The sequence below is a fragment of the Ascaphus truei genome, chromosome 1, assembly GCF_040206685.1.
Source record: "Ascaphus truei isolate aAscTru1 chromosome 1, aAscTru1.hap1, whole genome shotgun sequence".
NCBI classification, from domain to species: Eukaryota; Metazoa; Chordata; class Amphibia; order Anura; family Ascaphidae; genus Ascaphus; species Ascaphus truei.
Genome location: NC_134483.1, coordinates 405,745,700 through 405,762,330, shown reverse-complemented (window position 1 = coordinate 405,762,330; position 16,631 = coordinate 405,745,700). Strand labels below are relative to the sequence as shown.

Sequence of the window (16,631 nt, the reverse complement as noted above, 5' to 3'; positions counted from 1 at the left end):
TGGGGAGATTAACTATTTGTGAGCTGGAAAGTCCCATGGCTGCCCTATTTCAGCACCTAGAGAACTGTGATGGTGTGTATGTATATGTATGTATGTGTGTGTGTATATATCACAGTATGCTGGAGTGAGGAGCATATGTGTGCAACCAGCATACAAGCTGTTAAACCTCTTGGAGAGGCATGCCCCTGCAACTAATTAAGCAGGAAGGACTCCTGTGAGACTAAGTGTTTAAAATGCAGGAAGTAGCCTGCACAAACTGAGCTAGTTTTTCCCCAGAAGAATAGAGGGGCTTCTCCAAGCTAGGAAGCCCCTGGCTGTTGCTCTGGTGCCCCAGCCCTGCGAGGAGCTCTGCTGTTGGAAGCAGCTGGGACCCCAACCCAGGATAAAGACTGCTACGAGCTAGACAGCCTGCTCCCCGGAACTGGCGTTCCTGATTGCTGTTGGAGATGCAGTTACAGATGAGACTTTCTGATTTTGATCTTTGAATACATAGTATATGTTTTGGGTGGATAACCAGATTAGCTGGCTGCCCTGCTAGAAAGGGCTGGAGTGAAGTTTAGTTAGTTTCCCTAACAGGAATAGGTGTTTATTTTATTATTTGCTTTTCTTAAAGGAACAGTGCACCTGAGGTTTATTTGTTTTGTGGCTAATAAACCACTACAGTTAAGCTTTACACAGTGTCTTGGGGTCTTACTGACCCTGCTGTGAGGCGGTCCTGCCACAGGTGGTGTCAGAAGTGGGATGCTACGCCTCTGGGGTCAGTAGATGAAGATGTGTTAGTCATGCCCCCACATCCTCAAATATAAACGGTGACACAGGAACAGCGGCAAAGAATGAGGAGCGAAGGAAAGTTCAATCCTTGATCCAGGTTCAAGATGCCTTGGATTCTGCACTCCAAACTGCCCGCCATGATTGTGAAGTCCTGCGGGAATGCTTGTGTAAGGAGCGAGATTCTAGCATCAAGTTACAGGAGGTTAACGCAGAGTTACAGAGGAGTATACGCCCAGCTTTACATGAGTATGCTGCTTGCCTCTTACAGGTTGAGTTGGAGGAGGTGAATAATAGTCTGGAGAGGGCAAACGCTGCAGTGGCCGCCATGGTTAAAAAGCAGAGCAAGTCTGATCAAATGATTGCTAACCTGAAACAGAAAAATGAGGAGACTCTGAAGGAGGTTCACAATTGCCATAGAGAATTGGATGTCTCACAAAAAGAGGTTCACGCTCTCAAAATAGACCGTTGAGAAGGCCCTGGGTGATATAGAGACAGTAAAAATGGAGAACCCAAGCCGGAAGGAAGAAGCTTCACATCTGACTGACCTTGAGTCGACAAAGACTACCGCCACCGCCATATACAGAAACCAGAGCGCATCAGAGAAAACAAGTACTGACTGGAAACTGTACTATGAGATGTCCCAGAAAGACGTTCAAAACTTTATCGCAAAATTAGAAGTTTTTCAGCAAGAGACTCGCGCGCTCAAATCAGAGCTTGGTAGGGTACAGAGAGAATTTACACAGGAGAATTCTGAGGTGCAGGAAACACCGGAGAGTGCAGAAATAAGGCTGCATAAAGAGCTCAGTCTACCAGAAAGAGATTCACATCCCCAGCACAGTGCTGGAACTCTAACGCCATGAGATCATGTGGCGCTCGAAAGTCTACGACTGCGAAATTTATGCGATCCCGGTTATAACGCGGTTTCATTCTGTGGACCCCGAGGACTGCGTTATAATGGGGTTCAGCTGTATATACACACACACAGTATAATTATAGTGTGTGTGTGTGTATACAGGCAGTCCTCGTTATCCAACGGAATCCATTCTGGAAGTAGAGTTGGATAGTGAAACCGTTGTAAAGTGAGTCCCATATTAATCGGTGGCAGTGAGCGTCGGGTAACGCATTCCGTCGTTGAAAAATGGCCCGTAGGGTTGGACTGTAAAGCGTTGTAAAGTGAAACGTTGGATAGCGAGGACTACCTGTGTGTGTGTGTGTGTGTGTGTGTGTGTGTGTGTGTGTGTGTGTGTATGTGTGTGTGTATATACAAGCGGGGACCCCCCTCAGCCTACCTCACGCACCGGCAGCAAGCGGGGACCCCCCCAGCCTACCTCCCACCCCGGGCAGCAAGCGGGGGATCGGAGGCAGGGGGAGGAGGAGATATGGGGCAGGGGGGAGGAGATATGGGGCAGGGTGGGAGGAGATATGGGGCAGGGGGGGAGGAGATATAGGGCAGGGGGGGAGGAGGAGATATAGGGCAGGGGGGGAGGAGATCGGGGGAAGGGGCTAACCCAGAGCTGCCAGACGGCCCTCTTCCCCGCGTCAGCCCAATCAGGGAGGGGGATTATTTATTTATTTATTTTTAAAAAATTTAAAAATTGGCGCGAGCAGGGGAATTCATAGAGCTGCAGCACGGGTCGCCAGCGGCCTAAATTCACTCGCCACGGGCGTGCGGTTATGCGTATTTGTCGAACACTATATATATATTTGCTTCATTCATTGTAACATCGCCGGAAGAAGAGATCAGTGTATCTCGAAAGCTCGCACAAATAAAAGCATTTCGTTAGCCACAGAACGGTATCATCTATTTATTTTTTGATTATTGAAGCTCGGCTAACACGGTACTGATACCTCTACATATATATATATATATATATATACAGTGTTCGACAAACCTATACATTTGCTCGCCCCGGGCGAGTGGATTTAACCCCCGGGCGAGTAAATATTGGCCCAAGCAGCACCCGTGTGGTACTAGGTGGCGAGTAGATTTTTTTGTGTGGCGAGTAGATTTTTGGGTGATTTGTCAAGCACTGTATATATATATATATATATATATATATATATATATATATATATATATATAATTATTATTATTTTGTAAAAAATACAAGAAAAGTGTAGTCATTATGGCCCATGCATGAGTGTGATCTTAAAAGGTGTGTTTTTCTTTTGGGTTTTTTTTCTGGACCAATCAAACTATTTAGAATTCTTCTACCACTTTGAGATTGTCATTCACTCTTTCTGGATTACAGAACAGATCATCCAAAGTAAATCAATAAACAATGGTGCTAAATCAACCACTTACATGTTGGACAAAGGGTGTGTGAATTACCACTTTTTCTGCCAAAGCTTGTACTTGCTTCTGGAAGTGAGTGGTATATTAAAGATCGTGGCTTTTATTTATTTTTTATATTTCTGTGTGCTTTTGTTTTCTTCTTTTATTCTACAAACTAACCAGCTCAACAGCCAGTATCAAAAAAACAAAAAAAAACAAGTAATTTGATATTTTTCAAAGCTGCTTTTGTATCTTTTATCCATCATAAATAAGCACATTGTTGCCCCAGGGAGCAGATGCAGAACTCTGTTTATACTTGTTGTTGCGAGACCAGTTAATGGCATCAGAAGAAACTGCAAATTCCTGTGCCAATATGCATTTCTTCCTCCATTTTGGGGGGGGGGGGGGGGGGGGGGGAGTTTGAGGGAACTATACAATATGTTCAGGGTAATAATAGTTTATTTGCAGATGGGCTGTCTCTTGGTACTTCATTTAGAAGGGAAAATTTACGGTTTTAATGCGTACAAATAATAAAATGAGGTCTAGAAACCGCTACTAAGTGCACTATACGTGGCTGAGGCAGCAGCCTAAAGATTATGGCACATTTTCCCAATGATATGCAAAATAGATTTTAAAAGGGCATGTTCAGTCTTACATACATGCTGCAAGGTTATTTAATTATTCCTACTGCACGTTGCAATCACGTAGTCTTGTTTCTTTTAATCATCTGCATCTTATTATATTTGATGTCATGGCTATCTATCATAGTCATTAGCTATAGAAGCACAGAATTTGGCTAGTCAAGGACCACATGGCTTCATTGTGTGAGTTGAGTGAGTCGAGACACGACTGTAAACAATGACACAGAGTTTGAATCGGGAACCCGGTCCGGGCTCCTTGTGACTTTGACCAAGGCATCAAAAACAGAGATTGTAAGCCCATCTGTGCAGGGACTATGTCTGTAAAATGCCTATGTGCTGCGTAACATGCACTATACTGCAATTGTGAAGCGCTTTGAGTCCCATTGGTAGAAAAGTGCTTTATGAAATAAAATTGTTATTAAGCTAGGTGGGCTGTCTGCATGGCAATATCTGACTCTTGCCTCCCGTTTTCTTCCCTTTTTTTGCAAACATACAGCACACAGGCAGGTGATGCTGAAGTGGGAGTGTTTGTCTGAGGAAAGAACATTGTCAACCATTAATGTCACCCACAGAAAATGCATGTTGTGTGTTTTTTATTTTATAAAGCTACTCGGGGAGGAGGGAGGGAGGGGGCAGAAGCATAAATACCCAAGTATTTATAATATATCTAGTTGTGAAATCCCACCAGTGTGTCTACACTAGTCATGGCTCTGATATAAAAGCAATCCTGTTTAAAACCATGAGTGAATGGACTTTAAATAGATGGCTGTGCAGTTGTAAATGAGTGTGAAGGCTCCGTGATGACATCATGCTGCTCCTGTCTCACAAAAGAGCAGGGACAAAATAGGACGGAACAAAGCATTCTTCTGCTGCTTGATGCTTATTAGTGTAGGAAACTGACTGCTAAGCTGCTCAGAATTATCTACAGTGGCCCAATACAGCACAGACCTAATGCGTGCCTTAAGCAGTCTAAGTTATGGGAAAACATTGTTTGTCTTGACAATTTGATGTAAGCTGATTATATAAACTTATTCCGTTTATATTAAGACATCAGAGAATATGGGATGCATAGATCCTCCATTTAATAATGGATTTGCCTGTTTGTTATGTTTGAAAGGAAGCTTTTCATAAAGACAAAACCTCTTGATAAAGGGAGGCCCTTCAGGTCGGGACTTCAACTTTTTCTTTGTTTTCTACAAGCGCTGTTGCATGTTGTGAAGTTTGCTTTTTCTCGTCAGGTTGCTTGTATGGCTTACTCTTTTTATTCATACAGTAAGTACACCTTTGCTAATTAATGTTTCTCTACTGTCAACCTGAAGTTTAAGCAAGAAAAGACTTTGCAACTGCTGGTCTCACTTCAAACTGGCTGACCTGTGCAAAAAAAATAATGGCTTTTGTTTCTTTTACAAAATGATTTCCTCATCTCCTAGGAACACGGACAGTGTGAATGCATATGCACGAACAAACTCTGAATTTGTTTTTATTTCCAGCAGGTATAACAGTTTTAGATATGACGGTATGTAGGAAGTGACGTCCAGGTAGTGCACACCAAGGGTTCCTCCACCATTTATCTGTGGAACGGAGTTTTTACTTGACAGGACCTTGTCTCGGACTCCATATCTTATAGACATAGGATGCTGGCAGTTGTAGGTCTGTGTGTGATACCGTGATATTCTACAGAGGACAAGTGCCAGAATTCCTGATGCATGCAGGTCTACACATCTTTGTTGTGAATATTTGTGCATGTTTAGGCTTCTTCTCTTGTTTACGCTTGTTTCCTACCAGCATAAATTTAGAGTTTACAAATCCAGAAAGTAGAATTTGCAGTGGTAACACTAATTGTTTCACATCATTGCAATATTTTTAATAGTTCACATGAAACCCAGTACATATAGAATGCTGCTATTTTTTTGTTTTCTTCAGTGCTTTATATTCCATATCTTTAACTCTTCCTACTGTATATTTTCTTACCCACAGGTGAAAGTTCTGCACAATCAACTTGTCCTATTCCATAATGCAATTGCTGCCTACTTTGCCGGGAACCAGAAGCAACTCGAACAGACGTTGAAACAATTCCATGTCAAGTTGAAAGCCCCTGGGATGGACGCCCCATCCTGGCTGGAGGAGCAGTAATCCAACCAGAAAGCAGGAGGCATTGTCTGCGCAGGAGCGATAAAGCTAATGCGAGAAGGGGGCTGGGAATAAGCAACAATCTTAATGATGCATACGCAGACAGCTTTAATTTTCCCGTTTTGTAATACTTTAACAATCAAGTTGTGAATGGGGGGGGGGGGGGGGAAGCTTTAATGTATCCAAACATAATTTCTGTAATTTAATTAGATAACACTTTTTTTTTCTGGACGGGGATGGCAGTCTATTTCTTGTAGTTTCAAAATATTCAATGTAGTTTAGCACTGAAACAAAATTGACCTGGTTTCTGGCCTCAGTGGTGGCCACTTGTAATATTTCCTAAGCGTGCGTTACAAGATTTGTACCAATAACATCTAAATTTATATTTAAAAATATTAAATATCTTTAAAAAACAAAACAAAAAATGTCCCTTTCATGTAATTGTGTTTGAAAAGGAGAGATGAGAGAATGCAAATATTTTGCGAAGTAATTCAAATGTTAACCTGTAAATATATAGCCTTTATACAGTAACATAGTCAGGGGCTGCTTAGACTGTTCGTTGGCTTTGCTATTGCGGCAAATACTTTTAAACCATACTAATACATTTTCATTGTAAAATATTAAAAAGGGAGAGGATTTAAGCTACGTGTATAACAGGTAAAATGTGACTCCATGGCAGTGGGGCAGACTGAGCCAGTTAAGCTTTTTAAATGGGTGTTTGTAGTTTTGTTTGTTTTTTAATTCGAACTACAATTGCCAAGATGCTGTAAGAAGAAAACAAAAATGGACTCCTGCTATCCCATGATTTCAAACAGTTTAATGGATGTATGAAGTCCTGGGAGTAAATGGCAGGAGTACACTTACTGTTTAATAGACTTGCATGGTTGTTTTTTAGACTTGACAAGTTCCTTCATATATGAGGTCTTCAAAACTCACGTGAAAACTATATTAATAAAGAAGCATCACGTTGGACCATTAACGGATCTCAATACATAGTCATCTACTCTGGAGAGGAGCAGAGCAGTAGGAATTACTTGGACAGATGTTACACCATCAGTCAAAGAAATGGGAGTAAAAGTGTGCTAAAGCTTACCATCCTTTTGTGGGTCTGGGCCTTAGTAGTAAAGACCAAGCTATGAATATGTGACAATCCAGATACCTTGTGTAGTACTTTGGCTGGGAAATCTATAGCATCTGGCATCCTCTAACCAGCAATGTTGGAGATTAATTTCTTTATGTGGTAAAGTTTGTCCGGTTTTTTGTCCATTTGTGTGTTTTTTGTTTTTTTCTTTATTACCAAACTATTTAATTGGTAGGTTTGTGCTTCTTTGTTACTGATAACTAAATTAGTCTACTTACTAGTAATTTCTAGATGGAATTGCACACCAGTTTTCAGGACATAATAATTCCCTGTGGAAGCTTGTATGCAACCAAGTCAAGTAATTGAAGAACGATCATGTTGCTTTATTAAAAGGTATCACAATGTGCGACAAACTTGCACGTTATTAGACCTGTGCTGAGCGTCTTTAAATACACGTTAAGGTGAGTTCTTTGAAGCAGCCCATTACAAATACACCGAAGATGTTCCTAGTAACCATACTGGGTCATTTTAGAACAATGTTTCTCAACCCTCAGCCAGGCCATGTTTTAGGGATAACTAGCTAATCACACATTCAAATATAAGAGAAGTGCAAATATTGGTCTTTGGTAATAAAATATTTCTGAAATGTAGTCTGCCCTGTGTGTCTCAAGGAGAGGGTTTAGAAATACTAAATGTAAAGCCTTAAGCATATATATTTCATATATATATATTTGTGGGCCATCCCATGAAATCTATCTGTTACTTTTTCACAATTTCAGCGTACACTGTACTCCGAGCATTTTGGTAAAACCACATGCAAGCTCAATGTAAAAACTGGGGCCAGGCCAAGATGTTTGGAAAATGTAGAGTTATTTAATTGGTAAGGACAATTTGTAGTTGGTTGACGGCATAGGTGGATAAGTCCTGTAACGAGTGAAGATGACCTGTTTCAGCTGAATCCGTTATTGATACTTCTCACTTAGGTGGACTTAAAAACACTGCCTTTAAAAGCCATTCTTGCAGTGAAAAGGTTTGTTCATTGGTGCTCGCTATTACACTCCAATAATATGACAAGCAGTCATTCCTTTGCAATCTTATTCCTTTCACATATGGAGTGGGGTCCAAAGCCACGCCTCCGCAGCAATCACCCAGGGAACGTGAGGGGGGGAACAGCAGTCATTTCATTTAGGTAAAACCATATTGGCCTTAATTCACAATTATGTGCCTTTTGCAAGATCTGACCCCGTTTAAGTTAGTACAGTTGGACTTAACAAATATACACCATTATTCATATTCTTATACATTTTAACGCAAGTTAACATTTGCTGTGGTACTAGAAAAAGGGGGGGTCAATGTTTTAGCCACTTCTACTTCATTACTTTGTTTATTTGATCCACATACTGTATAATGGAAGTCATGCAATGGTGGTTTTGTTTTGGAGTTTCTCAATCCTGTGTTTTTGTGTGTGGGGTTCGTTCTTTGCACATGCATTCCTTTGCTGTGTGCTGTTTCCTATTAAATGAAGTATAACTTTTTTTTACAGTATTTACTCTGTGTTAAATAGATTGTGTGATCTATGTATGATATGTTTAATAATGTTAAAATACTTTAGTTGGCCTGTTTTATTAGCAAAGCATACCATGACATGGTGATGTACATGATATTCTCTAATCGTTCCTTGTTTGATGCCTAGTTTCATCCGGTCATTTCTTTCCATTCCTGAATATGTTATCTTGTAATAATAGATCACTTACATTCCCCAGAATATGCCTCCAAGTGTGAACTTTGTATTCATATTAAAGGTGTTTGCTGCAATATTCTGTGGTCTTTGGTTTCCATTACAATCATTTTGAGACTATCCCCTAACACTACGTGGATACAAAACTAGCAAATGTCAATGTGTAAGTGAGGTAGAAGTGTAAACATTTTGAATCTGATGGTAATTGTGCATGTGATTTAGTTTATTTTTCTTCCCTTACACAGCTCAACACCTCTAAATTACACACAGAGTTGAGTCGTTCAGTGTGCAAATGAACATACTGTGTATTACAGGGCATTTGTATCCCCAATTAATTTCTAGAATTACATTTTTTTTTTTTTTTAACGGTGTTGAAATTGTATTCTGTTTTTTTTTTCTAAAGACGGTGATTACCAGATTTACAAGGAAAACATTTTGAGGACGCTCATGTTTAGAAGCAGCCATTGGGGGCTGGCTCACATTTCTTGAGTTCCTATTTAATGACCAGTTGATCAGCGGTACTAGGGGTAATTACTATATATTAAGTTAAGAAGAACCTCTTTTGTTTAAACAAAAAAAACAAATGGCCTCTGCTTTATAATGGTAATATTGAAAATACAGAGGGAAGGCTGTAGGGGAAAAAAACAAAGAGGGATAGCTAGACTTTTCTTGATGAAACCTGCTTTGAAAGAAGGGCTTTTTAATGAAAACCGTGGTGAGAAATCAGTCTCTCTCCTTGATGGTTGTAATGTCCTTCCTTTGTAAGAATTCAAAGAGTGTTAATGGGTCCTAATGATGGTGTTAATTCACCCATCACATTAACTGGGAGTTTCATCTGAAATTAATTTTAAATGCATTGTCTCTCCCCACCCACCTCCTTAATGAATGAGGGGAAAGACAACTGACTATTTGAGCCAAATAGATATGTAAAAAGAAAATGTATGTCATTTAAGGTCTGTGTTTACAAGGTGTTTTTGATCTAGGTCTACACCTAACATGGAAGAAAAGAAGAAAGGACAATACCGGGCTCATAAAGTAGGTTTTAGACAAATGTATGTTTTAAATGCATCTATAAAAGAAAATGAAAGCAGTTTTGGGTGTTTTATAATAACAGATTAGAGTGAAATGGGAAAGGAAAGACCATTTGTGATTGCCCAGGCTATGACTGTCCCCAGGAGGTCACGTTCTATAGAATTCAGTGGTGGAACACTGCAGTAACAGGAGTGAGCTTAGAGAGGACTGTTGCAGTGGAATGGGATATTTGGTCACGGCTGTTTCGCCACAACCATATGAGCACTGACGTTTGGCTGCAGAGAGACCCTTTGCCGCTGCCGATCCGCCACTGGAACCTCCGCCACCATCCGCTTCTAGGAGAAGGTAAGTTTTAGTGGTATGGGGTTTTAGCGGTTAGGGTAGGGGTTTTAGAGTAAGGGTTTAGCTTACACTCTAACCTTAGCAGCGAAGCGTCCAGCGGCGACAGGTCCCGGCAGCGGGGTGTGCCGCAGCGAAGTGCCGGCGTTCATAGACTGCTGTGGCAGTGCCTACTAATGTCTGTACCAAGGAAAAGAGACATTAGACAGGTTTGAGAATAGTTTACATTATCCCTCTTCGCTTCTACCCCTGCTACAAGCACAATGGGGTCAACTTAATGGCAGGGACATAAACCGCACAAAATCCAATAATTAGCTCAGCTTTAGATGGGTCTGCTTAGCAGGAGGGTTAACTTTTAGATCTTGTTTTTTTATTTTGTATTATGTAGACACCATTTATGTTTCCCTTCCAATAAAATTATTTTTGGCACAATTTTAAAAAAAAGCCTGTTGTAATAACTTTGAGTAGATGGAATGGAACAGAGCATAGTTTTGCACATGTATCAATTCTTAGTAAGACCACACATAATAGAGTAAAATGTTGGGTGCTGCTTCATCAAAAAGACATTGCTGAACTGAAAAACGTGCAGAGAAGAGCCACCAAATGTATAAAGGGGATGGAGGCCTGACTTATGAGGAAAGGCTATCCAAATTAGGTTTGTTTACATTATAGAGACATTCAGGATGTAATCGTCACGATTTGCAAATATTTTCAAGGTCCATACAATAGACTTTCAAGGGAACTTTTCATCCCAAGCACAGTACAAATGACCCACAGTAAGAGCAAGAGTATGGAATTTACTACCCATGGAGACTGTGATGGCAGATACAGTAGCCATATTTAAGAAAAAGGTTGGACCTTTTTAAAAAGGAAAAGTATACAGGGATATACCAAATAAGTTAAAAATAGGACGAGTGTTGATCTGGGGAGAAATCTGGAAATAACTAGTCAGGAAGGAAATGTTTTCCCCTATGACAGGGGTGGGGAACCTTTTTTCTGCCAAGGGCCATTTGGATATTTATAACATCGTTCGCGGGCCATACAGACACAGACAGACAGGCAGGCATGAAGGCACACAGAACCCCGCCCCCCTACTTCTGGTAGTTGCTGCTGCTGGGGGGATCGTGTACGGCGGATGCTGGGGTAAGTGCGGGGGGAACTGCTGGAGAAGCATGGGGGAAGTGCGGGGAATGCTGCAGAAGTACGGTGGCTGCTGGGGGATCGCTGGGACTAGTACAGTGGCTGCTGGGGATCGTGTAGGGCTGCCGGCGCCTCATACTACCTCCTCCCGATCGGGCGCTTGGTGGCCATTTTTAAAAAAATTAGTGCGACCCCGGTTATAGCAGTTGCCTTAGCAGGGCCAGACCAAATGATTTCGAGGGCCTTATACGGCCCTCTGGCCTGACGTTCCCCACCCCTGCCCTATGAGCTAGAATTGTCGAATGTTGTTCACGTTTTTTTTCTTCCTCTGGGTTAATATAACTGAATGTCAGATGAATATCTTGCCTAATTATAATTTAACAAAGGTTTAACTCTAGGTTGGGGGGAAAAAAATTCCCAAAAAAGAATCTGCTATGTAAGACTTGCTGTGATGGGCTTTAAAGCTGATGTCCAGTTAAACAACAGCATCGCATATATTTTTTTAGGACCAATGTAGTAAAACCACAACATTATCTGCATAACATACAGGACATTTGCAGTATTGGACTTTGGGTAAAGTTCAGTTAGTCAGAAATTGTACAGTGCAGAATCTTGAACACTAATTGCATCAAGCTCTGCTATTCCGTCCATCTCTAAGGAAAAATACCCAGTATATTGTTTTTCACAAAACGTCCACAATAATGCTTCAAAATTAATTGTATGGTATTGTTCCCTTCACACTCCACAAACTGTTCAAACTGCTTATGTGTATTGAAAATAAATGATTATTATTCATATTTAGTATACTTGAGCCATTGGGGGACAGTTATTTGTCCAAGGGCACACACAGACTTGACCATAAGGACATGCCTCCTCATGATCCTCTATATAGGGATTTAACAAAATAACCTTGTCAAGTGATGCAGCAGTAAAGGGCACTCTGACATTGAGGGGGGCATTTCTCCCCTGTGTTTATGATTGAGTATGAGACCGTGTATGACTTTGAGAGGGTTATAGACCTATACATTTGGCTGCTTAATCACACTGACAGACTGCAGTGGAAATTGTGCCTGTTTACTCAGTCACTTGATGTGCTTTGCATGGCGTCATGCTATCGTATGCATTAGTGTGCTCTTGTAGAAATCCTGTTTGGTTATTCAAACATGCTGAAAGAATGTAAATATGGATAGTGCAATTAGTAATAGTCTATTAAGAATTTAAAAAAAAAAACTCCTTCAGCCTAATCTCTCTCAAATACATCTGACTTCAACATAATAAATGGCAGAACTTATATTTTGTGTAATACTATTTGAGTATCTTGAACCGCACTACCTGCCTGTATGAAAGCATCATTATATGCCTGATATATATATACATATATATATAACCAGAGACAGAACATGAAACACAGACAGAGCTCAGTGATACATCCATTAACACAGATACACAGTACAGTGCCTATAGATAGAGATAGATAGATATCTTTTGAATAAAATGGTCTTTTAGTTTAACTCTTTGGCCAAAGTGTCGTAAGCCCTTGAGCCCCTCCAAGGCAGACCACATCTCAAGGGTCCTAACACTAAAATAAATTCTTAATAACCTGTACATTACCAGGAAGAATGATTTATAATAAATCTGTCAAAATTAGTTGCATAGTTCTAAGTCTGATTGAAGCTCTTATTAACCTGTACATTACCAGGAAAAGCACTCCGTATTAGATTTGTCGCAATCAAACTGTATGCAGGTTCCCATGAGTGTGGAGGTGAAATCGAGTGAGCTTTTAACCATTTAAAAGTGGGAGGGAGTGAGCTTCAAACCTGGGAAGGAGGACCCACCCTCCAAATCAGCTAGGACCAGCTGAACAGAATTGCAAAACATACAGAACCCCAATAAGCTCATATTGAACCCCCAAAATAACCACTATATATATGCATATAGGTGTCAGAGGAGTGCTACTGAGCATGGCAATATATATTTAAAACCAGAGACAGAACATGAAACACAGACATTTATATATATTTATATATACTCTGTGTATATGTATATATATAAAACACTAATTTTAATGGTACTCAAGACCATAATTAATTGGGCTCCTTAGGCTGAGTCCATGAAGACTTTAGATGTGCGGAGGCTGAGGGAAAGCGGGTGCTTTCCCTGGACTTAGACCGCGCGCCGTTCGGGGGCGTGTCGGGGGGGGGGGGCTGTGACGTCATGGAGCTGGTTCGCCCTCATTGGGCGAACCGCTCACGTGACCGGCCCTGCACTCCGGCGAGCTCAGAAACTAAAGATTTGTTAAGACACACACTTCCGCAAGCGTGCGCGAGCCCCTGCTAAAGCCGCTCTCATTGCAGCTGCAGGGGCTCACTGCCGAGCAGCAGCGCGCCTCAGCACGGATCAGCGCCTAAGCGCTGACCATGCCCGAGGCCTTATATTGGTTGGCAGAGAAGTTGACAGCAGGTATAAACCACTTGGCCCATCTAATCTGCCAATTTTCCTGTGACTTTTGGATTTATTCCTTCTTTCTTTTCTAGTCTCCAGGGATTTCCTGGCCATGGTAGTATTTTGCTGCTAGACTGTTCATTAAAAATGAATCTTTGAGTACACCGCTATCAAATGCACTCCAAGTGGGCGGGGAATAAAATTGAATTTGGATTATACAGCATATATTCTTTTTCACTGGAATTGAGAAACCAGTCAATAGTTCAGTGCATCTCTTCATCAAGATCAAGTTTACATAAGGCTGGGGCCATAGAGGGGGGGAGCAGTGCTGAGGCGCGCTGACGCTGAGGCTCGCCTGCTGAAGCTGTGCGAGGTGATCGGGAGGCGGGGGGAGGTGGTGGGAGGCAGGGCACTGACGTCGACGTCACGGCGCCGTGACGTTGACGCTGCTTCGCGCTGATTGGATGTTTTCAGCCGACAGCGCGCTGAAAAACAGCTTTGCTGTCGGCTGAAAAATCCAACTCCTCAGCACGCCTGCGGACGCTCGCGTGAGCCCCCTCTAAAGACACATCCTCATTGAGGATGCCGGGGCTCAGCGCGGAGCGTCCGCACGGCTCAGCACGGCTTGTCCTTCTATGGACGCAGCCTAATAGTCAATCCCTGCAGCATAAAAAGTCGAAGGAAAGACTGTTGTACAAATACAAATACTAGTGCAACACACAGGAGAAGCACTGTTGGAAAAAAAGATATTTAAGTCTAGTAGTGGTATTCAGAAATATTCTGTCTGGGTCGTACTTTAACCATTCATGCTCCAGCAAACATTGAAACAATCATTTACTTATTATTATTTTAACCCCCTCAATGCCATGGGGTCATCAACTTGCATTGCAAAAAAATGGCAAGCCCGTTTAGCACTGCAGGGGTTAAAGTGAGGGTGATAGTACATCAGGCATTTTAAGTTTAAAACCATCATCTAAGACCCTGGTATGTAGCAAAACATGTTAATTTCCTTTAATCCTATCAGTACTAGGTGTTCAGCCTTTTTAGTGGTGAAAGGGGTTAAAAGATCTCTAGGAAATGTTTTTTTCTACTTCTCGAAACATTATGCTGTTCCATATTTTACTGACGAAAAGTGATCTGAAAGAATTCATATCGTTGATTAACTTTTTCTCTGTCGTGAAAGTGTTAACTGGAAGAATTAGAGCACTTCCAATTCTTTTCCCAAAATTGCTCCTCTTATTCTAATACTTTAAAAAAGTGGTGTGATTTTTAACTAACATGGAATTACAATACGTTTTGTAAACTTTTTTTTTTAAAATGAATTCCTATATAGCCTAGTTGAGGATCATGTAGCTTCTTACTTGTCCTATTACCGGATGAGTTGGGACTCCGTGAAAACTGATAGGAAAGAAAAGGCTGCAAAAAGCTATTGTTCTTTTAGCACCAGAGTCATATAACCTTTCATAGGAAATAGTGGTCAACCCGGTCAGTGAAATACTTGCACTGCAAACACCCTGATCTACAGAATAATCACGTGGGACATCCTTCCCAGGAAACCCCGTGAAACCACTGCCAGATAAATATGATTAGCACCTTATCGGAATATAGTGATATTTTGTATGTAAATGATTAGATTAAAGCTGCTTTCCCATGTTTATATTTGTATATATTTGTATACATCATGTAAGTGATCCATTTTTATCTATAATCTATATATACAGGTCGAGTCCAGTATTGACCGATTTAGTCTTGTTCTACAATGGATATTGAAAAAAGGATTGCAATAGAAAGTAAGGTCAACCCTAAAAAGTTCTTTAAGTACCTTAATAACAAAAAAATCAGAGAAGAAAATATAGGATCTTTCAGTGTGAGATGGGTAGGCAGATTATTGGAGATAAGGAAAAGGCAGAGGCGTTACACAAATTCTTTGCCTCTGTGTTTACCAGGGAAGAATCAAGTTCAATAGTAGTGCCGCAGGAGGAAGCCACAACCTCCATATTAATGAACAATTGGTTAACTGAGAAAGAAGTTCATAGGCGGCTCGATAAAATTAAAGTAAATAAGGCACCTGACCCCGATGGCATACATCCAAGAGTTCTTAAGGAGATAGGTTCAGTAACAGCCAAACCATTATATTTAATATTCAAGGACTCCATTTCCACAGGCTCAGTACCACAAGATTGGCGTAAAGCAGATATGGTGCCTATATTTACAAAGGGAGCTAGATCGCAACCGGGGAATTATCGACCTCTAAGCCTGACTTCAATAGTGGGGAAGCTACTTGAAGGTTTAATACGGGATAGTATTCAGGAATATCTAATGGAAAACAAAATTATTAGTAATAGTCAGCATGGATTTATGAAGGATAGATCATGCCAAACTAACCTTGTTAGTTTCTTTGAGGAGGTAAGTAGGAATTTAGACCAGGATAATGCAGTGGATGTGGTCTACTTAGATTTTGCAAAGCCTTTTGATATGGTTTCACACGAGGTTGGTGTACAAAATAAAGCAAATTGGACTCAGTAAAAATATATGCACCTGGATTGAAAACTGGTTGAAGGACAGACAAAATAGGGTTGTCATAAATGGAACTTTTTCAGGTTGGGCTAAAGTCGTGAGTGGAGTACCTCAGGGATCAGTACTGGGACAACAGAACACAAAACCCCAGCAAGCTCTTTTTGGGAACCCCCACAAAATATATGTATGTATTTAAGTGTCAAAATGGAGTGCCATTGAGCGTGGCATATGTATACAACAGACAACAGAGAAGCCCAATGCTACATCCAACATGACAGAAATACACAGTAAAATACATATATATTCTCTTGAAAAAGGGTCATTTAGTTTAACCCTTTGGCCAAAGCGTTGTAAGCTTGCGAGCCACGACGAGGCAGACACCCGTTCGCAAGTCCTAACACTACCAGATAAAATACTAATATACCTCTATTAGGATTAAAATTCTCATTTACCTCTATTAGGAGGGAGAAAGACCACATTGGATCTATATCCAGTAAGGACTTGCAAACGGGTGTCTTGTGTGAA

The 16,631-nt window shown here is 41.0% G+C and overlaps 1 protein-coding gene across 5 annotated transcripts in view; it reads left to right on the top strand.

Moving 5' to 3' along the window:
• The window catches only part of ARFIP1 (ARF interacting protein 1), a 119,637-nt gene extending 110,922 nt beyond the window's left edge, over window positions 1-8,715 (top strand). For all 5 annotated transcript variants that reach the window (XM_075613324.1, XM_075613303.1, XM_075613330.1 and 2 more), the window contains one exon: window positions 5,665-8,715. In XM_075613324.1, coding sequence (XP_075469439.1) covers window positions 5,665-5,820 — 156 coding nt within the window. In that variant the 3' untranslated portion in view covers window positions 5,821-8,715. The remainder of the gene's footprint in view (window positions 1-5,664) is intronic.
• Window positions 8,716-16,631: the final 7,916 nt, after the last annotated feature.